The sequence below is a fragment of the Zonotrichia albicollis genome, chromosome 16 (assembly GCF_047830755.1).
Source record: "Zonotrichia albicollis isolate bZonAlb1 chromosome 16, bZonAlb1.hap1, whole genome shotgun sequence".
Classification (NCBI taxonomy): Eukaryota; Metazoa; Chordata; class Aves; order Passeriformes; family Passerellidae; genus Zonotrichia; species Zonotrichia albicollis.
Genome location: NC_133834.1, coordinates 10,188,197 through 10,215,224, shown reverse-complemented (window position 1 = coordinate 10,215,224; position 27,028 = coordinate 10,188,197). Strand labels below are relative to the sequence as shown.

The window sequence follows — 27,028 nt, the reverse complement described above, 5'->3', positions numbered from 1 at the left end:
GCAGCTGAATGTGCATTGTAAAATCATTTTGATTACTTAAGTAGAAGGTAAAGATACCAAGTTAATATAGGGAAAACAAAATTTATACAGAATCCATATTCTGTACATGTTTAATGGATAAATATTTTCTTTCCTCTTGTTGCAGCACACTAATGACTTTGCTTTGTACACTGAAGCTATTAAATTTTTTAACCACCCCGAAAGCATGGTCAGGATTGCTGTTAGGACTATAACCTTAAATGTCTACAAAGGTATGCTTTTTATATATTAAAAAAGGTATGTGTGCAAATCTGGTTTCATTGTAGTTTGATTTTCACTTATTTATTTGTGAGGGTTTTCTGTCTGTTTTGTGAGACTGAAAAGCTTAGCATGTTGACAAGTTTCAGATATACATTTTTTACTTTTGTGACAACTATCCCAAACCTGCAATAGGTACTTGTAAATAGTATTTTCTCACCAATGAAACTGGTTTTAAAAAAAACCCAAAAATGTCAGGCATACACAAGGAACTTTAGCTTCCTTTCCAAGAGAGGTCAGAATGTGACCATATTTAAAAAGTAAACAAACAAAACCCCAAAACCAGTATGTTTTAAGAATACAAATTATCTTTTACTCACAAAATTGAGCTTTGTGGTGTATGAAGCAGTAACTACCATCGCTCCATTTTGGATTGGAAGTGCATTAAAATGACTGTAGAACTGGTAGGTGCTGCAGTCCCTCCAGTCTCAAGAGGAGCTGGACCATTCCCAGGAGGCTGCAGCCTCAAACTCCTCTGCTGGGCATTCCAGTAGGACATATGGAAAATATCTAAAGCTTCACTGTGAGAGTAGTTGAGCCCTGCAATGATTTTTCCAGAGAAAAATCTCTATTGTTGGAGGTCTTCAAAACTCAGCAGGAACATCAGAAACCTGGCTGAACTTTGAAGTTAGCACTGCTTTGAGAATGTGTTCTCTAAAACCCAATGTCCAAAAGTCACTTCCCCCTAAATTTATCTTGGGATATTTAAGATTTTTAATGAACTGTTCACAGTGTTCTCTTTAAAAAAATTGTTTATTCTGAACTTCTACCTCTGAAATCAGCATGCTGTAAGGTAATATGTATTATGCAATATGTTCATGCAGGATTTCTCGTTCTTTAGTCCATTTTAAGTTAAATTACATGTTGAATTTACACAACTGTCTGTCAGTTAAGAAGTGGTTTGACAGTCTTCATAGAAGCATATGAGGTCTCTTGTAAAACAATGAGCTGTTTGCTTTGCAAATGACTGGATAGCCTGCATAGCAAATAGGATCTTTACAGTGTTGGCTGCAACACTTTTTCTTGTGTAAGAAATGAGCACTTGGTACTTCTACTTGAAGGAACTGTTTAAGTGCAAATATGAACTCAAAAAAAAAAAAAGTAGATTACAGGCTTCATATCCTATTTGTGATATATTTTTGTGACTAAGTATTTTTATTTTAAAAATTACTTTTCTAGAATTTTCATTGAATGCTGTAGTGATATAATGGTTAGAGTTTAAAGGCAGAGCTCAGATGTTCAGGTTTGATAATTTTCTGACTACCTGTTTGCATATATTCTGCTCTAACTGCTACCCTGTATATTTTAGTTTAGATGCTTTGTGCTTTAGCATTTTAAACCCTTTTAGAGGATGTCACTATCCCAGTTCCTAATCCTGTTAACTGTTGTCTGTTTCTTTTGCCCTTCCTTCACTGATGATTCCTGTGTTCCTTAATGCAGTGTCATGTAAGTCTAACTAGCTTGACTCTCAGCATTACTGCTTTATTCTTGCGCTTCTCTCTTCTTTTTAATAAATAATGTGCTAAAAGAACCTTTCTGGATTCCACTAGATTTGTTTCTTTTCAGACATCTGTAAATATATCAACATTAGGCTCATTCAAGCCAGATAAGAATTGATGTGGCATTTTTGTAGATTTCCATTTCATGCCTAAGATTGTGTCAGGTGTATACTCATATGGAAAACTAGCATGTAATCAAATTCAAAAGATATTTTATTATATTTCTTAAAAAGCAATAAAAAATATTGGCAACTGATTTTTCTTTTTAATGATTTCTCTTCAGTGGACAACCAGCCTATGCTGCATTACATTCGAGATAAAACTGCAGTTCCTTATTTCTCCAACCTCGTCTGGTTTATTGGCAGCCACGTGATAGAGCTGGATAACTGTGTGCAGACTGATGAAGAGTAAGCTTTTACAGTGCTGCCTCTTGAATGCAAATGCTTTGCCCAGATGTCAATGGTGTGCTCATTTTGTCTGTAGTAGTCCAGTTAAGTTAGTTTCTAGATATGTTCCCATGTAGGCAGTTCAGACTTTTCACTCTTTAAAGTTTTTTAGTGATTCTTCAAGGAAACAGTGCTGTGTGCCTGATCTGTGCTGCTATCCCTACAAGTAAATTAGTGTTTGCACCAAGCTTTTCTTTGTCTTTGTTTTGTTCTGCTAAAAATAGCAGTTATCCAGAAGACACAACAGGCATTTTGTGCTTCTCAATCTTAGAAACTTTGTCTTTCTAACATCCTTTTTTCTTTGTGTCATCTCATTAGAAGAGCTTTCTGAAAAGGTTCTGGGAAAAGGATTTAAACTAGAAATATGAACTTGATTGTGAGCTGTCAGACCTGACATGACAGTGTAATATTCCACTGTCAACTACAGAAATACTTTGTTGATTCAAGTTGTTCTTGGTTTGTCTTGCCATCCCCACCTTAGAGTGGCCGTGTGTTTCTTGCTTTCCTGAAGAGGTAGGTGTTCAATACAACACCTAATTCTTCTTTCATTTTTGGAAAAGAAATCTTTTCATTTTTGTAGTTGGCTTGTGAAAAGACTGGCAATGGAAGCAAAGCTTTGTAATAACCAAGTTTTCTTGTGAAAACTTGGGGCAAAAACTTGATGTGTGCATCCTAAAGAAAATACAGGCAGCTGTGTAACAGTTGCATTAGCTGGCTTCACTGAAACATCTTCTTTGGGCAGTTTACCTCAGCCAGCTGATCTGTGGCAGGGATGTATGTTATTTTTTCCCTATCATAATTGATCATGTGTAATTTTTTATTTCTGCTCTCTTTTCAGGCACAGAAATAGGGGCAAACTGAGTGACCTGGTAGCAGAACATCTTGATCATTTGCATTACCTTAATGATATCCTTATCATTAACTGTGAATTTTTAAATGATGTGCTGACAGACCACCTGCTTAATAGGCTCTTTCTTCCCCTCTACGTGTATTCCTTAGTAAATCAAGACAAGGTAAGCCAATACCTGCAAACAGTGAATTCTCAAAGGTGCTGCTTGCTTTCAGTGTGCAGAGTGATTTGGGCAGTTGGATATATGGTGTGTGGTTTACATGAAATAGCTTAAAGAGGGTGGCTGTAGAGGAAATAGCCTGAAATGCAGTTCAAGAGCACAGCATTCTGGAGCCCACCAAAGAAATGCTGCTTTGGGTGACATGGTGGTTAAAAGCTCACAGTGCTGGAGACCAAGAAGAACTGCAAATTTGGAACAGGGTTTAAATTTCTGTGACACTGGGAGATGTGTGATTTCCTTTTCTGATAAGCTAACTTGTCTTCTGGCAAAAACAGAAAAAGCAAATTGGCCATGGTCTAAAAATCTATCCGTGTAGAAAATACAGACTTCAGGTTTTGGTACTCATTTCTTCTATCTGTAGAGAAGATGGGTTTTAATGTGATGTAGCTGAATTTATATTTAAAGCATAGCCTTTAAATTAAGTGGTGGTTTCACTAAAACTGGGTTTTGTGAAATAGAAAGTATTTTTTAAACCTGCACAGGTTCCTGCATTCATTTGTCTGTTGTGGGTAATATTTCATGCTATCTGAATAGCTAATTAGCAGTCTTTAATGAATGTTAACTGAAAAGAGGTTTTGAACGAGTAGCACAGTGAAAACCAGTGTACTTCTCAGATGCTCACCTGTTCCAATTACTGAAGTGACCATGAGAGACAGTAATTAATTGCAATTTTTTAATCAAGGAAGAGTGAGAGAGATGCTTATTCAGAGAGTCTCCATTTCAGATAGTTTACAAGTAGTGAATGTTAAAGATAAAGAACTTGATGCTTTCTGAATATTTTGTAGCAGGATGTGGAACAACACAAGTTTGATTTTAAATAAAGCCATATAAGCCATATAAATTCTTTGTACAAATAAGCACTTTCATAACTTTTTCTGTAGGGTGGAGAGCGTCCAAAAATAAGTCTCCAGGTTTCTCTCTATCTTCTTTCTCAAGTAAGTATTTTAATATTTGTCCTGTTTCAGAACAAATTTTGCAGTACTCTTGTGATTATAAAATAGTGTGTTTTCATCATATTGGCAAAACCATAAAAGAAAATTCATCAAAGCAAATTTCTAACCTTTCAGTTTTCATTAAGAAAAAGAAAGTAAAACATTTTTGGCAGACAATTTGAGTTAATGTCATTTTTCTGTGGATCCCATTGGCCAGGGTAACTTTCAGAGCATTTCAAATTATGTACACACCCTGACAAATAAAGTGTAGTAGACGTGCAACATCCTGGGCCAGAGCTTGGTACAATGGCAGATGAAATTTACCCAGATGCTGTATTGCATTCTGAATCTGCTTAAGCTATGGAAAATCTCGGGTTTGAATTTTCCTCTTTGAAAACCCAAACCCCAAAAACCACCACTACCAAAATCTCACTTTCTCACAATTCACAATATGAATTTCATTGTGCCTATAGCTTAAATCTGTAATTAAGTACTTGTTTCTTACTCATATCAATTCCATCTCCTTTTCCTTCTGGAATTAATTTTCAAATTAAGAATTCTACAGTAGATTTTTTTTGTTTTGTAGGGAAAATTCATCTGTTGTCCCTGTAGTCTTCAGTGCATTACTGTGAGATTGATTTACCTAAATTACATTGTCTGAAAATAGTTTTGACTTACGTTCATAGAATTTGTACTTTTTCTTTGGTCTTAGAATTTTTTTTAGTTTTGTTGTGATTGGCCCATATCATTTTGTTGTGATCTGGCCCATAATTTCATCTTTTTGCTAGAAGCATGGGGTTGGAGTTTTTTTCCTAGGAAAATATTTGATGCTCCTTAATTTAAACCTAAAATGTTGTGGTGGTGTGAGGATTATTTACCACAGATAAAACTGTGGGAGCAGCAGCTGCTTGTAAGCAAAGGGATCTGCATCATGCAGTTGTGATCTCTTTTAAAGTCTTCATTTTCAGTGGAAGTATGGACAAGGTATCACTTCAGGATTTGTATCTATGTTCTTCATTCTCTTTAAAGAAGAAAATGGAAGTAGTCATAAAGAACTGAGAACAAATTTTGTGTATCAGAATGGGATGTGATATAGAAAATGAAGTGACTGTTGCTGTGACTGGCAGAAAAACATCTTCTCCCACCTCTTTTAACCTGGAGTTTGTCTGGGCTGGGATGAGATCTGCCAGACCCCACTGACTGTTCCTGTTCCTCACACCTGGCATGTGCTCTAGGCACTACTCTTAGATTAGACCCAAGTGCTTGAGAGACTGATGCCAGCCCCTGGAAATGCAGTGCTGGGATTTCTCAGCCACTGTGACAAAGGGAATCTGTGCTGTTCTTGAACCAGAACAGGCCTGTGGACAGTCAAGCAACACTTGGTGAATTGGCAGAAGCTCGAGTGATTTGGAGGTTGTTCAAAGCACTTTTGAAGTGTGTTGTGACTTTAAAGTTTTATGTAGATCTCCACTACATGCTAATAATCACTTCCCTTTTGGAGGTCTGGAATGCTTCTGACTTCAATCAGAAAACCTGTGGATAACATTTAGTTAAATATTTTCAAAGCAGTGGTTAGGTTTAATGGCTTAGGAATTATTTGGGAATTTTACAGCTAGAACCACTGATAAGGGATCCAGCCTTGGTATTCCTGTGAAGAGAATGGATTTAAGCTGACACAAAGCTATTGCAGCTGCACCTGAGCTGGTCTGTCCAGGAGCCAGTTGTTTGCTGGCCCAGACTTGTAAGCCTTGGCTCAAAATGGAGCAGTCAGTGTAAGCACAGAACTCTGGTAAAGCACCAAAGCACTTGTGGTCAAATGCTGCAGTGCTCCAGGCATTATGGTCCTTACTCCTGTGTTCTGCAGCCATTGTGTAGCTGACACTGATTTGCTGCAATTTCAGAGCCAGAAAAGCTGCTTCTGATCCAGCTCAGCCTGGTGCATGCATGGCCTTTAGTCATCAATCACTGCACAGTGATTGTGTGCACAGAACTTTCTGGAGTCTGGCCAGTTGTTGGCACACAGGAAGGTCTGGGGATGCTGTGCACCATAATCAGTTTGTTGTTTCTAAAACAAAAATAAATTCTGGAATGGTTTTAATGAGTTCCTTGCTGGAATATCACACAACTTCCCTTTCAAAGGTGTTGAAGAGAGAGAATTTACACTTCTCAGAAGGAGGAAAGAATATGAAGCATTAGTAAAACCAGGTAGCTTCAAAGGTAGAGACAGGTCAGATACCCTTGACTCCTTTGTTTTAAGTTGATTTAATGAGCTCTTTGTTACCAGTTGCACTTATGTGTAAACTAAAGATAGCACTTAACAAGGTCTAAAGTATGTTCACCTAGTGAAATTGTCAAACTGTGTGTATAAATATGTCTGATGTTTTTTCTGCTCTTCTTTCAATAGGTTTTTCTAATTATACATTATGCTCCTTTGGTGAACTCCTTGGCTGAGGTTATACTCAATGGGGACCTCTCAGTGTTTTCTTCTAAGGTTGAGCAAGATATACAGAAAAACTCAGTAAGTGGCCAACTGTTTAATTTTTTTTTTTTTAAGGCAAAGAAAATTTTTAAATCTAAAGGCAGATATCTGGAAACTGGCAAGCCAAGGTGTTTATGTTTAGGAGATGAGAGCAGTAGCAGACTTTTTGTTGTTGGACCATCATTTTGATGGGACACTTCTGTAATGCAGTCTTCTGTGTTCAGTTTTTATCTGCACTTTGGTAGTGAAATAAAAATGATTCAGCACACCTTTCCTGTGAGATTTCCTTGTGCAAGTTGTAGTAGAAATGGGAGACCTAAAAAAATACCAGGCTTAGGATTTTCATCTGAATATTCCCAGTGTTTTAGCAGTAAAACTGATCATCTCTGGAAGCTGTGCATTAGTGAGGGTGTGAGAAGAGAGACCAGCCTCAGAGAGAAGGGAGAGTGGTGCTCTGTCATTGGCCTTCTACCTTCACATTTAACCATGGGAGATGTTGCTAGATGCTGATGCTGTTACTGGTTTTCTAGGTGTCGTGTTTTTAATATTTTCCCTTTTGTTGTGGCTTTCACAGTTTGTGTAATGCTTGTTACCTTTTAGAGGCCTATTTTGGGCATGGTAACAAGTGGGGGGGGGCATGACCTTACTGTAACAGGCACCTGACTATAGTTCTGTCCAAAAATTGAATGTGTCCCCTACTGGCTGACTGGCCAGCAGTTGCTGACTGAATGTTTAATTTACAACAAGCAATAGATTGGTCCTTACTCACCTCCTTCCTAGCACTGGCTGTATCTCTGGGAGTTTCAAGGAGGGAGATATGTTTCAACTCCTCCAAGATACATCAACTTTTCCAGATTTCTTCCCACTGGGCATTGGAAACTGTGTGGACTGATCTTAGCTGATAGCTTTTGGGGTCTGGTGTTTTGTTCTGTTGACCTTGATATTTAGAATCTAACCTTTTTTACAAAAAAAAACTATGTTAGAATGATAGAGTGGCTGATTGCTTTAAGATAAAGCAATCACTTATGTTAGGAAATGTCTGACATTCTGCTAAGTGCATACTGAGTGTTGTGTGTCACTTGTGCAGAAGAAGCTTTGTTGCTAGGAAATTTGTGGCAAGAGGGTGGAGTACCAGTTGTTACAGAAGTGAGATTTTCTTTTCCTGTCATGGTTACTGTACAGAGTTACAAAATACCTATAGCATGTCTTTGTGTGCTTGCACGTATGTCAGGAATATTAGGGGTTTCCTATAGACTGCTGTTCATCTCCTAATTTTGTAATACTATTTAGGTTGCTGCTCCTTACTGGCCTTAAAGATGTGTCCTCTTACCATGTGAACTGGGGGTTCTGTTGTACCTGAGCAGGTACTAAACAGGAAGGGTGTTGGCCTTCTGGAATAGACCCTTGGAGAAGCTGCTGGAGGTGGAGCTGTGTTCCAGGGAGTGCAGAGCAGTGGGTAAAGGGAAAAACTTCCATGGGAGAAACCTTCATTTGTAGTAACTTCAACCATATTGTTTAGTGAGAAGATGGAGGACAAAGCCCAGACTGCCAGAAGCCCACAGGGGAGTTGGGGGTGTGCAGGAGTGGGGTGCAGTGTCCGGCAGAGGAGCTCCATGGTTTCTGTGGCTGCTCTGTGTGGGAGCTGCTGCTTGGCTTCCCCGCTGATAGAGCTCCGTGCAGGGGGCTCAGGTCAGCTGTGCACATGAAGGCACGTCAGGATCCTTGCAGGGTTATTGCTGTGGTATTTTCTGTTGCAAAGAAATTGCCAACTTCTATTGAATACTGAAAGTTACTTCAGAAGTTAGTTTAGAATTGGTAAATAGAAGTGATGAGCAATTTTTAAAATTTATTTTTAGTCTGAATGTAGATTTTTTTTTATTAAATCAGACCCAAATTTATCATTTACTACTTCCTTTGTGTTCTAATTTATCTTGATAACTGTTCTGATACTGTCCTAAGCTTGTTGTTGTGGGGAATCTGTGTATTGTGGTGAACTGCAGCTATTTCTAAACCCTCGCTCTGTACCTATCACTGCTCATCTGTTGTAACTGAGATGTCTTGATATGTTTAAGTTGAAATGTAAATGCCAGTTTCTAACTAACACATAGTTTCTAAACCCAGATGTAGAACCTCATATCTCTGTTCATCTTTCTAATAAGATAAATTAAAGTGGAATGAGATAAAGAGTAAGGAGTGAGTTCATTACACAGAGTCCTCTTGCTGGGACACTGAGTAAAGAACACTTCACAAAAATAAAAGCTGAGAAACATCACAGTTGCTGTGTATAAATGCAAAATACCCTGAGTTATTTAGGGCAAAGAGCAGTGGTAGTTCTCACAAGAGGAACAAGTGATACTGTTTACTATAAATCAGTTTATGGAAAAAATGACCAGCAGTTGTAACTGGTGATATCTTACAAATTGGCAATAACCTACCCATGGAGATCTGCTGAACATCACTGGGCAGTAGTGATTGCCCAGGCTCCATTGAACAAGTTCTGCACATCATTCCATATTTTTTCCCTGTATTTCTGGTTTTAGGCATCATCAGAAGAAATACCCTTATGTCACAATGAGAGCTGAATATGTATAGACAGCAGAATGTATTTAAAGTTGTCAGATATCACACTAAGGTTTACCTTACTTCCTGTGAGATCTGTTTTCCTGCATCATTCACATGTGGGCCACTTCTACCTAGTGCATGTTTCTTCTTTAACCTACTTTCTCCTTCCCGTAAAAGGTGTTACTGCTATTGCCTTATTTTACCATCACACATTGCACAAGATAAACCATTATTGAAAATGTGGTTAAAAGACATTTTAAAGATATAAACCAGCAGTACCTCAACCTGTATGATCAACTTACAAACCAAATGCTATCTAAAATAATTTTAAATCTAATTTTAGAATGTTTTAATGATACAGCCTTGTTGCCTTTAGCAGAGCAGAATATTTGTGTAGAATTTTTTTCTACAGCATTCCTTCTTGGAGCAAACCATGGCTCAGTGTTTACAAGCACATCACTGTCTGCTGTGTCTTGTGGTACTTTGCTCTTGAGCACATGAGAAATGCAGGGTTATTAAGTACATGCTTTCTCCATAAAGAAGTAGCTGCAAGATTCTAGGAAGCAATGCAGAAGTAAGAAGTGAATGCAGAAAGGGGAAAATGTGTTTTGCAAGTTGCATGCTACTTTTCTGTTTTTCCCCTAAATAATAGGACTTAAGGTGCTCTTCCCTTTTCTTATGACTTTTCTGACCAGAAGCCATAATAAAGGTAGCCTGGTCATTTTATAGCCTTCCTGTGTTGCAGTTGGATCACACAAAAAATGCATCCAAGAGGATATCGGGGATATAAGTGTAGTGAATTTTGTATTTATGGGGATTTTTTGGTATTGTAAAATAGTCTTCCCACTATGTGGTTTGTTTCAGTGCCAAGTGTAAATTCACTTACGCAATATTTCTATAAAGCATTTGCAAAATATCAGATTCAGAGAATCATTTTGGCCTTTTAACTTGTAGACAGCTTTTTCCCTGATATTTTCCTAATCTCTTATGTTTAGATGTTTCCAACTAAGTGAAGGGAAGGATTTTTTCAAACTTTTTCCCCAGAGTTTCTTTGCTGCAGTCATCTTGAGTGCTTATTGTACTGAGTCACCTAAGGCAAAGACTGTAATCAGTTCGGTATTTGCTCGTCTTACTTCTTTCTCTTGCCTGCCCTTAAGTTTTTAACCCTTTGGGCAGTGTGAGCTGCATCTGTTTGAGGTTTTGAGCTCTGGAAGTTAATGGGGTTTCTGTAACTGTCCTGTTTGGGTCAAACCTGGCAGAAAGCTCCAAACCATGTGTTTCACTTCTCAGTAACAGTGAGGTTTGGCTGATGAGTGCTTTTTTTGTACTCTGGTGATCAGCTGGCAGGCAGAGGAGAGCTCAGACAGCACAGCTCAGAAACAAGCTGCAGGATTGTTAAAAACCAAATTTGTTACTCCTTTTATTTGCAGAGCTTCTTGTAGCATCTTGGTCACTTTCTATAACAATCCGTTGTTCTGTGTTGTTAGGACACATTATTGGAAATACTTCATTTCTTCTGGGAGAAATTTATCTAAATTTATTTACTTGTTCTGAAATTAATTAATACTTAAGAAAATGAGGTGTTGGTTTGCCATCTTATCCTGTGATAACTTTGTGTAAAACACAAGTAAATTAAGTCTAATAAATGCAGTTGTGTTTTCCAGACTTGATGAGTCAATCTGGAGGCCCGAAAAAGGGGGACTGTCATTTCTTCCTGCTTGATACAGGAATTAATTTGATATTGAGGGAAGCATGTGACTCCAAAACTGCAACCAACCCAAAAATCTCACAGCATAGAGCATTGGATTTTGTCCTTGCTGCTTTAAAAAAGCCCTTGCACCTTTAAAAGGGCTGTTATTTATATCAATAGCTGCTGTCAACATACATGTAGGATTTTGCTGCCTTTATCCTTTTTACAAAAGGTGTCTGAATTTTATGTGCAGTATGTCTCCCACCTTCAATATAAAACTTGTGCTGATGAACTAGGTAGTTCTGCATTGTCCTGTCTCAAGAAGGCCTACTTTTTAATGATAGATCTTTGGGGTAGTTACTTTGGGGAAAGTTGTGCTACTGATGATTTGGTATTAATTTTCTGTATTTTAAAATGGGTTTGAGATTTGTGGATAGTGTGCTGATTTACATTTTATATGAACTGAAGTTTCTTTATAATTACAATTAAAAATTCTGTGCTGTAACTCAGTGTACACTCTTCAAATTTACAGGCAAAGTCAAGTATCAGATGTTTCATAAAACCCACGGAAACACTTGAGAGGTCTCTTGAAATTAACAAACAGAAAGGGAAGAAGAGGATGCAGAAAAGACCCAACTATAAAAATGTTGGTGAAGAAGATGAAGAGGAGAGAGGATCTGAAGATAACCAAGATGACCTTGATAAAAGTAGAGGTACAGAAGCAAGTTCAAAGGGTGTAAGGACAAGCACTGAAAATGAAGGTGAGTATTCCAGCAAGAAAAGGGTGCTTCCAATTGAGGTACTTTTGTTTACTGCTGGAGCTGGTTGTGATTGGTTCCATGATTTGTTCTCTTGCTGCCCTAGGTGAGCACGGGACTGTGACATTTGTTTAAGGCCTTGGCTGGATTTTTTCTCATGTTAAGTCAAGCTGTGAGAACGTGTACTTCTAATCTCATTAAAGCTCTGAAGTGTGTTCATATCTGCCTGTAGGCCTTGGCCCTTATCACAGTGCATGCCTTGCACCTCAGTGTGCATGGCTTGATAAGCAAGCTCACAGCTTTGTAACGTGTCCTTTTGTGGGATGGGAGAGCTGTAGCCACTTCACCTTTGCAAGATAATCAGCAGTATTTTATCTGTGTTTCAATGATAAAATTTAACTGGTGTGCTAGAAGTGACAGTACATGATGGAAGATATTAAATAGTTCATAATTGAAAATATCTTGGACTTTTTCAGCATTTATGTTGTAGCCCAAACTTAAGAACTGCTTTTATAGGATAAGTGGTCTTACAGCATATTATAACTGTTTATTTTATGGTTACTAACATTTAGAAGGATAATAAGTCCTAGTACTTACATTAAATGTAAATTGAGAATTAAACATAAAATGAGAAAAATGTGGCAGGATTGACTGCAAGCAATTGAAAGAAAGGGTGTTATTCTTTGACAGTCCTGTCCAAACGTGACTGAGTTTTGATTTAGGTAAACAGTCTTTTTGAGAGGGCTTTCCTTAAATGATGCCAAATAACTGATGGTATATTTTCCTCCATAATTTGAAGAAAATATTAAATAATCTATTTGAACTGGTGCATTTATTTGTAATCTTTGTTCAGCTTCCTAAGGGAAGGCAAGATTTGTTTGTTCTGCTGGAGCTCGGTAGGTGAGAAGCACTGGGGACCAGGTGTCCTGTTTGCTGCAGTTGTGGAGGCTGTTTGCACCCTCAGTGAAACTTCATGTCCACCCATGTGTCATGGTTCAGAAACTTCACGTCTGCCCCAGTCTCACCAGCTTTTTCACAAATCTTTTTTTTTTTTTTTTCAGAAAGAGGTTCTATGGCTTTTCTTCCTGTGGTTTGCGTGGGAAGGGAGCTGACTGTGGCTTATTTGCCAAAATAATATGTATATTTTCTTTACATATTTTATATATATGTGTACATTTTTTATAGTGTTACATTCCTTAAAGAAATGTAAGCCAGATTCTTGACTTTACTGGGAAGAAAATTTGCCCACATCTCTCATTCACCTTTCTGAAGTAATAGTTACACCTCTTACATACAGATGCCTGAAATGCTTTTAATACCAAACAGAAAATACAGATGAGCTTGTGATAATCTTGTTGAAAATAGCAAATGTTGGTGGTATGTTTTGGTTTTTTTAGAAATAGAGATGGTAATTATGGAGAGGTGTAAGCTGTCAGAGCTGTCCATCTCTGCTGTGACAGAACAGAATACAACAGATGAAGAGAAGAGTGCGGCTGCTTCTGGGAGCGACATGACAAACTGGAACAGGTATCAAGGAACTGGAAAAGATGTTGCTGAATTTCCTTACCCATCCTCCCCTTAAATCTTTTGCTTTTCTTAAAGGGATGTTTCAAATCTGCTTCAAGTTAAAATTACAGGTTTTTTTCTGGATCACAAGTGAGTGAATCAATACAAAAGTGGAGTGTAGTCTCTACTGCTTGGTTTTGGAAATGATCCTGTTCCTTTTTAGTTTGTGCTTTCCTTTAGGCAGTTGGGATGCATTAAGTTGGTAAAGTTAAACTACAGAATATTAACATGACAAAAATAGAATACAAATCTTTGCATTTTGTAATTTTCTAAACCTCTAAATTAAGATGGAAGTTTTATTTATTGTATTTATAGTTGCATTTGTCCATTTTTGTATGCACCTATAAGGAAAAAAACAAGGAAAATTCATCAGTTCAGAGATGAGTTGGGCAGAATTTTAGTAACAGTAGTTATAGGCAAACCCTTGTAACCTTTTACTGTTTCCAGGGCCCATTATTATGTTTTAGGGTTATTGGAAACTTCTACTGGAAATACAGTGTATAAGTGTTTCTGGAAGCAGAAATTGCCCTGACTTCAAAATTTCAGCTTGGATGTAATGAATACCCCTAAGACACCTTCTCACTGGGAATTTTGCATTCCTGTTAATAGAATGTTAAGAAACCAAATGTGCCTGACACAAAAGTAATTGCAAATGTGTCCATTGGGGAAATGCACATGTTTGATAGGATTTTAAATTTATTTTTAAACTTGGGAAATGCTGCCTGGTATTCCCAGAATTTCATTCTGTCTCCATTATAGCTTTGTAGTTTAGATTACATTCATTAATAAAGATAACATTTAATTTCATTGTAAAAGTGAAATTGAACCTTGACTTGAACTGGCTTTAAAACACACTGTTCTATATTATTGATAATTTGACTAAAATATGTGCCAAATGGCTTTTAGAAAGAAATTGGCAGTGAGTGCATGGAATACTAAAGTGACTGGGATGCTCAGGTCTTGAAAAGAGCAGAATGCAAGTGAGCTGCCAGTGCATTTGGCAAATGTCTGCAGGTCAGGCCTCTCTTGATCTGCAGATGTGGTCTCGCAGAATTCTGCATCTTTTCTAAAAATAAGCAACATCAAAGAATGTGCAGAGCTAAAAATAGTTTTAAAATAAGGATATACCTTGTATAGGGCAATTCTGGCCTTTCTTTTATATGTGATTTTTTTTTTGAAATGTCAGTGGATTAGCTGCTGTAGCTTAAGATGTATTATTATGCCAAGCATAGTGTTTGAAGCAGCAGCTAAATTTCTCAAGAGACTTGCCCTCAGTATGTGCAGTTTCTGTCCTACACTGGTTGGAATCACTGAGCCTTGTGGATGAGGCACCATGTGGGAGTGGAAAATGCAGGGAGCTCTGTGCCATGCTGGAACTGAAGCTTCCACACCTGCAATAGTCATTGATGCCTGTGGTGGCAGTGGTTCCCAGTGGGTGGCAGTTTTCAGTTGTGGACATGCTCCACAAGAATAAATAATCTGAGGAACACTTGTATGGCATTTGATCTGCTGCTGCTGTCAAGCCCTTAGTAGAAGAAGTAAAGGAAGCAAAGCTTACAGAGTTAAGAAATACATTTGAAAATACTTACCATATAGCCTTTGGTTCTTTTTAAAACAGTCCAATATTTGTTGAAAAATAAATGGAAAACAGCACAGTTGGCAGTTTAAAATCTGCAGCTGTAAAAGCTAAGTCAAGCTTTTCATTTCCCTTAGCCCTTTACCTACTGTGAAAAACAAAAGAAAAAGCTTAAGTATTTTAGGTGTTATTGTATTTTGATAGGCCTCACTACTGGAAAGTTTAAGCTTAAAGACATGTTTTAAATTAGCTTCACTTTATGTAATGCTGCACAGCAAAGCTTTTTTCCAAAGCATGTCAAATCCTCATGCTCTGTTGTGGCTTCTGTTGCTGTTTTCTTAGGCTGAAGTTTTCTGGGTCTGTTGTGTATTTAATCTAAATGAGGAACATTGGTGAGGGGGATTCTTGGAAGCTGTTTCAGCCTCAGATTATTGTGGCTGAGACAGACAATGCCGATAAGATGCTTTGAAGAAACATCTGGAAGGAAAATGGTATCTCTTGCTGCTCTGTAATGATTTTTTCAAGTTTCATAATTTCATTAATCTAAGTAGTATGTGGGGGAAAACAATGAAAAATGCATTAGGCATCAGAGAAGTTATTTAATTCTGTGTAATATTGGTGTTAATGGAATAACTACTGATACCTCAGCAGCTTCCACCTGGTAAAACTTTGGCTTTAATGAAATTATATTAAATAGTACTTTTACAGCTTAGGGTTTAGGTTGTTTAGGGTTTAGGTTGTTTACTGTTCTTTTAATGTATTTTTTTTAATAATTTAGATAATGTAAGGATATTTTTCCTTTCACTGTTAAAGTATAGTTTAGCAGATAGGAATAAACCCTTTCCACTCGGGCTTCCACACACAGTGTCATCTCCTGATGGCTGTGACACTGCCCTGACACATCATTTGTTTAGCTGGGCCAGCTGTGAAAATACTTCATTTTTGAATGTGCTCTGAACTGGAACTACTGACTGGATGCAAGCCATCCTAGGACCAGAAGTGAAGCTGCCTTGCCATCAGGCCTGTGCTAATGTCAGGCTAATCTCAGCAGCATCTGATCTGTCCAAATGCCTTCTGTATTACACTGATTTTTGTTGTCTTTCCAAGGTACAGGTAAAGAAAAGGTGAATTTAGCACTGTTTGTAACTTTCTGTATATGTGTCATAGGTCATAAGTGTTTAAACTCAGGAAAACAAAACCTATCTACAATCCAAACCTTTTTTTTCTCTTCAGATATTCCCTCCTAGTTAATATTTCTTTCCTATAACTGTTGGACAGTGAAACTCTTGTTTTAGGAAAACCTGGCTTCCTCCAAACTTCTGGTAAAAATGCTTACTTGTAATAGTAAGAGCTTTTCAATTCTGTTTAGCACATGAGTTTTGAAGGAGTCTCTTTTATACAACAGTGATAGCAGCTCCTTGAGTTTACTTAGGTATGCACTTAAAGCAAGCTCTGCTGTGATTCTGTGTACTTACTAAACGGGCTACAAACAACCCAGTAACTGTTTGAACAAGCAGTTCTTGGGAAAGTATGATGTAATGAATCTGGTTAAAACTCAGAATTATTGTCAGTATGTAAATACAAAGCATGGCTGTAATCTGAGTACTCTGCAACAGAAACTCTGTAACAGAACTCTTTTGTTATAATGGCTGAAAATGTGCATTACTGTGAATTTGCCTTTTCCATTAGCTACGTGTACAATAAGATGGTTACCCATTTTTCTATAGATTTTTAAAATTGTTTCTAAATTCCTCCTTTCCACAGGCCTTTCCTTGATATGGTCTACAATGCACTGGACTGTCCTGAAGATGATTACTACGCCCTCTTTGTGCTCTGTCTGTTATATGCAATGTCACACAACAAAGGTAAGTGCAGTTATGTGGAGTCAACTGCAAGGCCAGCATTGGAAGAGCCTCAGTAGAGTCATCTTCTGCTTTATGGGGTTGTTTATTGCTGTTCTTTAGAATGGGACAGGAAGATCCCCACAATCCATCATTGTTTATTGTTCTAAGAGGTTTCCCAGCAAACCAGCCTTTCCTGAGAAAAAACTTTGATATTTTAGAGGAATATATTAAAGAAAGATGGGATTAGTTTCCTTATATAACAAGTCAGTGAAAATTTTATTTGTGTTGGGGAGGATACTAAATAGGACTACTACAAAATAAAATTCCTATTTAGTTTAAACATATATTAACAGATTACTTAACTACCAAAGCAGAATTTAAAATCAGACTTTGATCTTCTCCCCTTTAGCCATTTTGCTCTCCAGATGTATGGCTTGACTTTGATTTGATTTAGATGCAAACAAATAATCTGAGAATTTCAGAAATAGCAAAATCATTTGCATTTCACCAACAACATTGAGATTTGAGTGTTGACACTCAGTAGTCCCCATTTAAGGCTGAGAATTTTCAGGGATTCATCAATGTGTTTGGTCTTTGTTGTTCCTCCTTTTCCTTGTCATACAAATTCAAAATATCTTGCTTAGTTTCCTATTGCTAATTGTTCTCTTCTGAGAAAACTGCTGTGGTCTATTAAATTCTTACCTCAGAGCACACTCCTGTTTTCTAATTTGCATTTTTTCCTTCACTCTCATGAAAGGACTTGACTCAGTCAAGTTGGAGAGAATTCAACTTCCAGCTCAAAATGCTGAAGAGAGAAATTCCTATAATCATGTCCTTGCAGAAGGGCTCATCAGGATAATGAATTATGCTGCACAACCAGGTATTGCTTTTCCAGGGTTTGTTTTTCCTTCCAAGGTGAAATTTTTGAAGATAGAAAGAAGCTACTTAGCCTCTTGTCTTTGAGGAGAAAGTGATTGTTCAGCTGCTCTTTGATGAGCAGTATGTAGATATGGTTTGTGAAAGACAACTATTGGCTTTTCCTTGGCTGGTGAGGAATCAGAAATTCTGGATTTGTGCTGAGTAGTTGTTTTTATACTCAGAACTATACATTATTATATATTATATTGTTGTCTAAATTCTTACTTTGTGCACTTCTGAATAAACAAAAATTGAGATTTTGAGGGGTTTTATATTTATTGATTTCATCCTGAAAATATGATCTGTCTCACCTTTGCTTGTAGAAATAATTTCAGTTGAGAAATAATCTTGAAAACTATGGTGTGCTTTGCTTATAGCAGTCCTTTATCTGTCAGCTCTAGGTGGTAGCAAATTTTCCCCTTTTTTTTTAATTTCAGGTTGTATTTTCAGTTCTGAACTGTTCTGCAAAAAGTGTTGGGGGTTTTCTTCCTTTTTTTTTTTGTGAAACCAGGTGTTCCATGACCTATTCCATGAAAATTATCTTTGTTCAAGCCACACCTCTCCTCCTTGCCTTTGCCCCCTTAAACCTGTACATGGGTAGAGTTGGATTTCCCCAGAAACTGACACCCTATCAAATTTTTGAATGTCTGTAGAATAAAAATCTGTTTGTTTGACTTGCAAAACTGCTCTACAGCATGTTAACTTCTGCTGATGTGTCAGAGATGAAAAACATGTTTATATATGAAGAGTTTGTACCTGCAGCAGCAGGAAGGAGTGCAAGTGAGGATATGTATTTATTTAAATAAAGGCATGTCTGGGGAGGGAGGGGCTGGGCAAGGATGGAAATGGGGTATGTTTTATTCAACTTGCTGCTGTGTAGAACATCTCCTTTTCTCCCTTCAAGGGAAAGCTGTGCCTTATTAGTGTACTATATACAAAGCTTCCTTTCACCTTGTAACTTCATCCATCCCAAATGTCTGGGATCCTTGTGTAATTTTAGAGTAATTCAACCTGTGCTGCAGATTGATAAAGGCAGCAAAACCCAATGTTGGGCTCACTGTTTAATAGTATTAATCTTTCCCTTCTTACTGAATGGCTCTGCTTTAAATTTTCTTCTACTTTAAAATACTCTTCCAGTTTTTTCTTTATAGCCATCAGCATAGTAAGGCAGCACCAGCACTCAAAGGAGCAAAGTTTGACAATTGCAGGAATTTAAGAACATGGAATGATCACAAGAGCTGTAACTAAACTGCTACTATTTTGTATGTTGAAATTTTCTTTTCTCAGATGGAAAAATTCGTTTGGCAACTTTAGAACTTGGCTGCCTATTGCTGAAGCAGCTTGTGTTCTCCAAAAATGGCAGGATCATAAAAAGTGTTCACCTTGATTGTCTGGAGGTGAGTATTTTCTTTCAAATTCCCAGTCACTGCATTACTGGTGTCTTAGTCTTGGAGTATAGTTGAACCAATTTGTTTCATTTCTGGTTGCAGTCAGCCTTGATGTGAAATTTGAGCTTCTAGAACATCTTTGCATTGGTAGCTCTGTGCTGTGAATATCATAACCTATGCTCTGTTCTCATCTCTGCTATTTTAACTTGTAACTTCTCCAGCAGTTTTGTGTTTCATTGTCTCTCTGAAACTTGTATGTTATCCATCTCAATAATGTAAAGAAAAGTGCTTTTGAAATAATAAATAATAAACTCAAATAAGCTGCATTTTCATAGGTGCAAGAACTGTATTCTATCAAATTCTAGGATTAAGGCCATGAATTATTAGACAGTCTGTTCTGTATGAGTGTTTGGGTGGGTTGTTTAATGTGACTAATAAGTAAGTGTATTCCCTGAAATACATTTTCTCTTTGCTAGGGTGCAAGGGAGGAAAGTGTTCATCTCCTTCGCCGTTTCTATAAGGTAAATGCAGAATGCTGTGAGAAGGAAGCCCTTTACCTGTGGGGAATGTCTGCAGCCCAGTCTTTACACAGTGTCCAAAGAAGCACCCTTTTTAAGATGGGAACTCCAAATTTGTGATAGGGAAGGAAGTGTTTTCTTGGAGAATTCCTTCCCATACCACCCTGACCCATGTCACAAGGGGCTGTTGGAATACTCCCAGGGTTTGTACTGGAGATCAAGTTTATCACTGACACTAATGTGGAATATGTTTGATTTTGACATTGCTTTTTGTTTGTGTCATATCTGAAATGATCATCTAAAGTTCTATTTTTTTTTCCTTATTGGAAACCTTTGCAGCTTTTTACTTCTACATGTGTTGTAAACAATGAAAGAAATTAAATTTTTTAGCCCCAGGCATTAACTTCTATATAAGGAGCAGTAAATCCGTGACAGATTTCAAGTGGCTGAAATATCTTCCTGTTTTTCTTAGAATTCTCTTGAAGGATGTTTGCTCAATGTGGCTTACAAAAAATAAGTAACTTGTGGTGGGTTGACCTTGGCTGCCTGCTAGAGGTCCACTCAGCTGCTCTCTCACTGCCCTTCCTCAACAGGATGGAGGGAGAATAGAGTATCATGTCAAGATAAAGAACAGGGAGGTCACTTGCCAATTACAGTCTTGGGCAAAACAGCCTCAACTTCACAGAAATTAGTTTATTACCAAGAAAAATAAATTTAGATAGTGAGAAACAAAGACAAATTAAAGCTGTCCCTCAGCTCTCCCTTTTCCCAGGCTCAGCTTCATTCCTGGCTCTTCAACCTTCTCCTCCTGTGAGTGATGCAGGGGCAGTGGGAATTAGGGATTTGATGTCAGTCCAGAACAGCTTCTGTCTGTTGTTCCTCACGCCTTCCCCTGCCCCAGTGTGGCTCCTGCAGGGCACATCTGCACATCTGCCTGCTGCAGGGTTGGTACCTGCTCCCCCAGGGCCCTGCAGGGGCTGCAGAGCAATCTCTCCCTTTGCTCAGTGTGCTTTCCCAGAGGTGTGAGCAGTGCTGCTGAAGGGCTCAGCAGGGCCCTGCAGCCCTGCCTCCCTTCACAGACACTGCACAGAGCAAACCTGACAGAGCCCCAAACAGAAGGCTCATGCTATGTCCATGCTCTTTCTTTTGGAAGGGAGAAGAAATCTTTCTGGATATGTTCGAAGATGAATACAGGACTATGACAGTAAGTGAGATCTCTTCTGCCCTGGCAAATCCTCAAACCCAGATACAGCACAGGGATAAGAAAAAGTGCTGATAGCTGCTGAGCACACTGGGGTCCTTATTACTGGGAGTAGGACAACAAAATGTCAGTGGTGTTTTTGTCTCTGAGAAGTTGTGTCTGTACTTACATAAATTATTTATGTGAAACTTCACAGCTCTTTATTTGATAAAATTCCATTACTTATAAAATTGAGTATTAAAAAATTGCTTCAGCCTACATTCAGTGTCCCTAAATGGGATACTGGATTTATTATTTTTCCCAAAACAATATGAAAATCTTCCTATTCCTGTCTGAAGCTCAGCATGTTCTCTCTTCTGAGAAAGTTCTGTTTGGAGAGAAAAAGTAATGAGAAACTTCCTTGTGATGGAAGTATCAAGAAATTTAAGTCAAAACTTGAACTCAAACCTGGCAGAATTTGGTTTTTAGTATTTGCAAATACCTTTTCTGTAATTTTCTGGAGTTTTTCCTGTGTTTTATTTGTATGAGAACTTCGGCAGTGTGTCTGGGAACAATGAGAGAGGTTGCATGGAGTTAACTGAAAGATTGCACGTAAGGCCCTTAAATAAGACAGTATTAAAAATTCTCAGAATTTTAAAATACACAACAATGAGGTATATTTGAAACTAGAGACAAATGGTTTTTGTTCTGTACACTAACCAGTGCTGAAATATTTCTGTAGATGAAACCTATGAATGTAGAATACTTGATGATGGATGCCTCCATCTTGCTGCCCCCAACGGGGACTCCTCTGACCGGCATTGACTTTGTGAAGAGGTTGCCTTGTGGAGATGTAGAAAGAACACGAAGAGTGAGTAAGACTGTTTTCCTTCCATTTGCTTATGACAAAGTGATGCCAAAGTCATTGAGAAATTCTAGGAGTACAAATACTTTTCTTAGAAGGCTGCTTGATTGGAAGGTTCATCCATAAAATCATAAAACTTGCTGAAGACAGATCTGTGTAGAGTATATATAATAATTACCTGCCCCAGTGGAGAAGCTTTTTCTCTGATTTCTTGTGTCTAGTCAGTGCAACGTGTTCTTGCACTGGGGTTTAAATTTTCAGACCATACAGAAAGCTACATGCAAAGGCATTTTGATAACACTCAATATATTGTCAGCTTCTTTTGTGATCTGCAATCTCAGTTATATTCCTGTAGTAAGAATCTCCATGGAAGACTGGCTTTGTATCATTCATATTTCTAGACATGGCAAAAAATTTAATTTTACTTGAGAGTTCATCTTGCTAAGGTAATTTGTGATAGAGATTTGAGAAGGAAGAGAGAACCAGCAAAGTATCTATTTTTGTGACTGCCACAATCTGTACAGGTGATGCTGACCTGAATGACAACATCCTCATTTTCATTCTTGGTTAATCAGTTCTTGGCCCTTACCTGGCTGTGTCCCAGGAGCCTTGCAGTGTCAGTAAATCTGATGGTTTTTTCCTTCAAGAGTACTAGAATATGCTTAGATAATACAATTATATAAATGCAAGGAAACATAGAGAACAGCACTTCCCAAATGATGATTTTGTGCAGTAACTTATTTCCAGCAATCTTCTGAAAGGGTTCATTTTCATTGCTTCTAAGCCACACAGCTTTTGTTATCACACCAAGTTGTTGGATAGAAGACAGTGAATTAATTTGAAAGTATTCTTCTTAGAAAGCAGAAATGCTTCCTGAAATTCTCTGAGGCATTCAACAGAAAGATACTTAGAAATGCACATTAGTGGGAAATGGCTGTTCCAGGATTTTCATGTGCTAAATAAGGAATAGCTTAACTTCTGTTGGTGGAAATAAAAACATCAATACAAATATTCCTGTTGAGCCTCTGAGATGAAAGGGTCTCCACCATGAGCAAGAATTCCCAGAATGATTCAGGGTTTGGTATCTCCTCATTTCCCGTGGTGCTGCCTTGCCCTGGCTGACCTGCCATGGCAAAATGCTGGACTCAGGTATCCCTTGTGACATTGCTGCTGCCACCCAACCTGCTGAGGTTCTAAGGATGGTTTCAAATGCAAAAAGATTTGGTTCTGAACATGCTCTGACACGATTCAAAAAAGTTCTCAAGTTTTATTTCACTAGCAAGTGAACTTTGATTATATTGAGTTCTTAACTGTTAGGATCTTACTTCCTTGCTATGGAAAGTCCCTGTAAGTGGCAGCTCTTCTCTTATCAACTTTAGGAGAAGCCCTCAAAAATCTCCCTTTGTGAGAAGTTTTTGAATTACCAAGAACACTTTCTTGGGAATATAATAAGATAGTGGTAGGCTTCCCTGCAAATTGATGTGTCTTTGCACATAGAACTTGTATATGGATGAGGAAATCAGGATCATAGTTGCCTAATACTTTAATGTAGATAGAAATCCATATTTATTCCAAGTTAACCAAAAAACTAAAAGTCAGCCAAAAAAATTCTACTCCACAGAACTTTTCTGTTGTTTCATTGAGATCTGATAAAATACACTAGGCACAGTATATTGATTTTGTAACCAACTGTGGGCTGTCAGTATTGTAGGAAGCACAGCACAGTTTCCATTTCATCTGATGTTCTTGCTCATTTTTTTTTTTTTTTTGCAAAGGCTAAAGTTCTGATTTTATTTTCTACTCCTGTACTTCATTCTGCACTAAATGTGATTGCATGTTTGGAGATGAGTGTCATTCGTTTGATAGGAAATAAATGTGATAAAAATTAATGCAGTCTAGGAGGAAGAGGTTTGAGGGGGCAGATAAGTGAAAGCTGAGTGATGGTTGCCCTCCAAATTAAAAAAAAAAATCCAAACAAATCATTGTTGGGTTTAACTTTTGGGTTACCAAAATGGCAAGATTTTCCTCTTCTTGATTGAATTTGGCAAATATTAAACCAAGTACTGTGAATTCTTCTTGAAGCACTTGGTAGGAAAACTGCTTTATAGTAATCCTATATAATTTCAGTAAATCCAGAGAGTGCAGTCTGCCTAAATGGGAGTGATCATCTCAGATTCTAAAGTGGCTGTGTTCTCATGAATTCAATAGTATTATCATATTTTTGTTAGATACCCTTGGTGTCCTTTGCTCCACATAATGAGATTGCCCTGTTAAATTTCAGCTGCATCCTAAAGCCATTGCTTTGGGGTAATTTCATGGAAGAACCTGATACATGGCTTCCCTCTCTTCATCCCTGTTGTGTCAGAGATTCCTGGAAGCACTGCCAGCAGAGAGCTCAAACCCTCACAGTTCTGCTTCACAGGAGCCACTGTTCTGTTGATTTTAAAAATAGAGGAGTGAAGAGTTTTCCCTTAAAGCACTTTAGATTTGTTTTTCCTAGTACTTCCTGCAATCTGGGAGATTCTGGGCACTGCAGCTGTTCATGAATTCAATGCTGTTACTGTAAAGCAGCATTAATTTACAGTACACCACAGAATTACTGTGTAGGAAACTCTTAAAAAGCAGAACACCGGAAGTAATAAAAAATGATTTTTCATTTGCTGTACTGAAAATGCAGTTCTTGTAGGGAAAGAGGATTATAAATGGGGCCTTTCAAAATGTGGCTAATAAAATGATTGTTCTTTGACACTTTGGGTCTTTGCATACCATATGTCATGAATTTGTAAATCAAAACTAGTATATTCATTTCACAGAGCAGCTGTTGAAAGTTTCTTGGGACTGTTACAGCTTCCAGAATGCTTTGCCCTGATGAAGACCTTCTGAGAATATAAATTAAGTGCTCTGAGAAAGTTCCATGTGGCTAGCTTTAGTGAGAACAGCAAATTAAAGTGCAGAAATCCCCTCTGTTTCTGTCTTAACTTGTAGACATATTAGCTAGACTTGGCCAGAAAAGTTATTACTGTTCTGAGTTCCAAATGTGAGAGTCTCTGAAGGTTGGTTGTGTAGGTGTCTATAGCATAGAAGTATTGCAAATACAATCAGTCTTAAATAATGATTAAATAAAAATATTCCAGGATTGTTTTTGCATAAACAGCTCCTGTAGTTGTTTCCCTGTCAGTCACAGGCTGTCTAAGTGTGCCAGTGATGCAAAGGCTCTGCTGCTCCTACTTCACTGAAAATAAATGGCAGGTTTCAGCTTCTTTCATGTCTTCTTTTTAACTAAGTTGGAAATTACATTCTACTTTTCCAATGTAAAAGGTATTACAATTTTAATTTCAATTTTAAATGTATTAAAAATATTTACTACAGGACAGCAAACTTGGGAATTGTAAAAGCCAGTATTTGTTTGTAAGATTCTGTTCAAGTATGTAGTATTGGGTGTAAAAATATTCTGATAATCTTTTCTTGAATTTCTCAAGGCAATCAGAGTTTTCTTTATGCTCCGTTCACTGTCCCTGCACTTGCAAGGTGAGCTGGAAACTCAGTTACCACTCACGAGGGAGGGAGATCTGATAAAGGCAGATGATGTTCTGGATTTGAGTAAGTAGCCCCTCCATTTCCTAAATAGTCTGATACAAAACTTACTGACTCTTTTCTCCTGAACTGCTTGTTACTGCTGTTCTTACTTAAACTACCTGAATTGAAGTAGCAGGGTGTTGAGGTTCCACTGTGTGTTGTGGCATAAAAATGTATTTTGCAGTTGGAGTCTCTGCCCAAACAAGAGAGACAGGAGGATATCAAGGAGAACATCACACAGAGCACGCAGGATGCACAGGATTGCATAGGTGCCATACCTTGGGAGGAGACTCTGCAGTGGGCAAAGCATGACCCAAAAAATTACATTTGTGTGTCTTTTTTAAATACCACTTTGGAGGTGTTGTTGATTTGACAAATTTTCATCAATCTCTATTAATACAAGGCTTTTAAAATTCTTGGGAACATTAAGATGCCTTCAGTGTTTATGCTTGTTTGTATACAAGTCCTTTTAAGAGGGGAGTAGAGGTTAAGATGACCCAGTAATGGTTTCAGCTACTGTTTTGATTTGGAAAAATCCCACAAACCTGTATCAAAATAGCTCTTTGTTTTCCTTTTGCTTGAATGTAATGATCATGTTTTATGTGAGTTTGATGAGGGAGATTCAAGTTTCTTGTAAAGAAGCAATTTTAATATTTTGATGCACACATGTTAAATGTGAACGTTTAGGTGTAGTTACAAGGTTGTCACCAATATATATGAATATATATAAATGTCTGAACAGAGAGTCAGGTAATTCCACAAAGGGTTCATTCCATACTGCTGGATATGCTGTCATCAGAATTAGAGCAACTGTTACTTTGCAGTGTTTTTCTGCTGTCAGTAGTTTTGAAGCAATTCCATATTTTGTGCTAACTGTCTCACTTAGACTGCCTGTGAGGCTGGAGGTGTTTTCAGTCCTGTTTAGCAGCTCACTGTGTGAAGTCACTGGCAGCTCAAATTAACGGCCTCAGTGCTTGGTTTCAGGTGGTAACAGGATTCTGTTTCATGTTTTAAATGCCATGGCCAAGAGGTAAATGAGGATACATTTAAAGCTGTTTTTTCTTTGCTGAAACAGAAAAAAATTAACATTATAGTTAAGTTTCTTTGCATATTTGGCAGAGTGAGCAGGCTCTATAAGGCCATCACAGTCAACATTTTTTTAAAAACACTTCAGAAAAGTTTATGATGGAATAATTGATGTTGTAAGGAACTTCAGTAGATCATCCAGTCTAACCCCCCTGCTCAAAGCAGGATCAGCTAAAAAAGGTGTCCAGGATAATTTGTCATATTTGTGGCAAGGAGAGTAACCCAGAATGTGGTGCAGATGTATAACCAGGGACACCTCCTCTAACATGAACTGAATGTACTTGATGGGAACAAGGTGGATCCATGACTGGTTGGTTTCTTGTTCAGTAAAGCTGGATATCATCCCAGAGGGCTGCCTGCTGTGGGGAAGAGTTCTTCCTGTGAAGTGGGAGGTGCTGCATTCACTATCTCCAGCCTAATGCTTATCTTGGGCTGCCAGCTGTGCTTACAAAGGGCTGAAAGTTTTCTGTAAGAGCTTTTAATGTCTGCAGATCATTTCTGGAATTGGGATGGCTGGAAATTATAAAATCATTAAAGATCAAGCCCCAAGGCAGATCAGGTGCATTTAGACTGCATTGAGTAGCTGTTATATTCATGAAGATTTCTTACAATACAGTCTTTTCAGGCAAATATTTTCATTAACACAGACAACTATTTTCCCTGAATTTACATCTTCAGCACTGCAAGCACCTGAGGTCTATGAACTCTCCTTCCTTGGCTGTATTTCCCAAAACTTGGGTTTTTCTTGGAGAAAATTCACAGAAATTTTGGATCCAAG

The 27,028-nt window shown here is 37.8% G+C and overlaps 1 protein-coding gene across 6 annotated transcripts in view; it reads left to right on the top strand.

The window, feature by feature from the left end:
- CLEC16A (C-type lectin domain containing 16A) overlaps positions 1-27,028 on the top strand; it is a 57,869-nt gene that overhangs the window by 8,698 nt on the left and 22,143 nt on the right. For all 6 annotated transcript variants that reach the window (XM_014267506.3, XM_074553058.1, XM_074553059.1 and 3 more), the window contains exons 5-18: positions 146-251; positions 2,080-2,203; positions 3,081-3,255; positions 4,194-4,247; positions 6,649-6,762; positions 11,508-11,736; positions 13,131-13,260; positions 16,640-16,740; positions 17,477-17,599; positions 18,925-19,034; positions 19,502-19,546; positions 20,697-20,747; positions 21,466-21,594; positions 25,068-25,188. In XM_014267506.3, the coding sequence (XP_014122981.2) occupies positions 146-251; positions 2,080-2,203; positions 3,081-3,255; positions 4,194-4,247; positions 6,649-6,762; positions 11,508-11,736; positions 13,131-13,260; positions 16,640-16,740; positions 17,477-17,599; positions 18,925-19,034; positions 19,502-19,546; positions 20,697-20,747; positions 21,466-21,594; positions 25,068-25,188 (1,612 nt within the window). The remainder of the gene's footprint in view (positions 1-145; positions 252-2,079; positions 2,204-3,080; positions 3,256-4,193; positions 4,248-6,648; positions 6,763-11,507; positions 11,737-13,130; positions 13,261-16,639; positions 16,741-17,476; positions 17,600-18,924; positions 19,035-19,501; positions 19,547-20,696; positions 20,748-21,465; positions 21,595-25,067; positions 25,189-27,028) is intronic.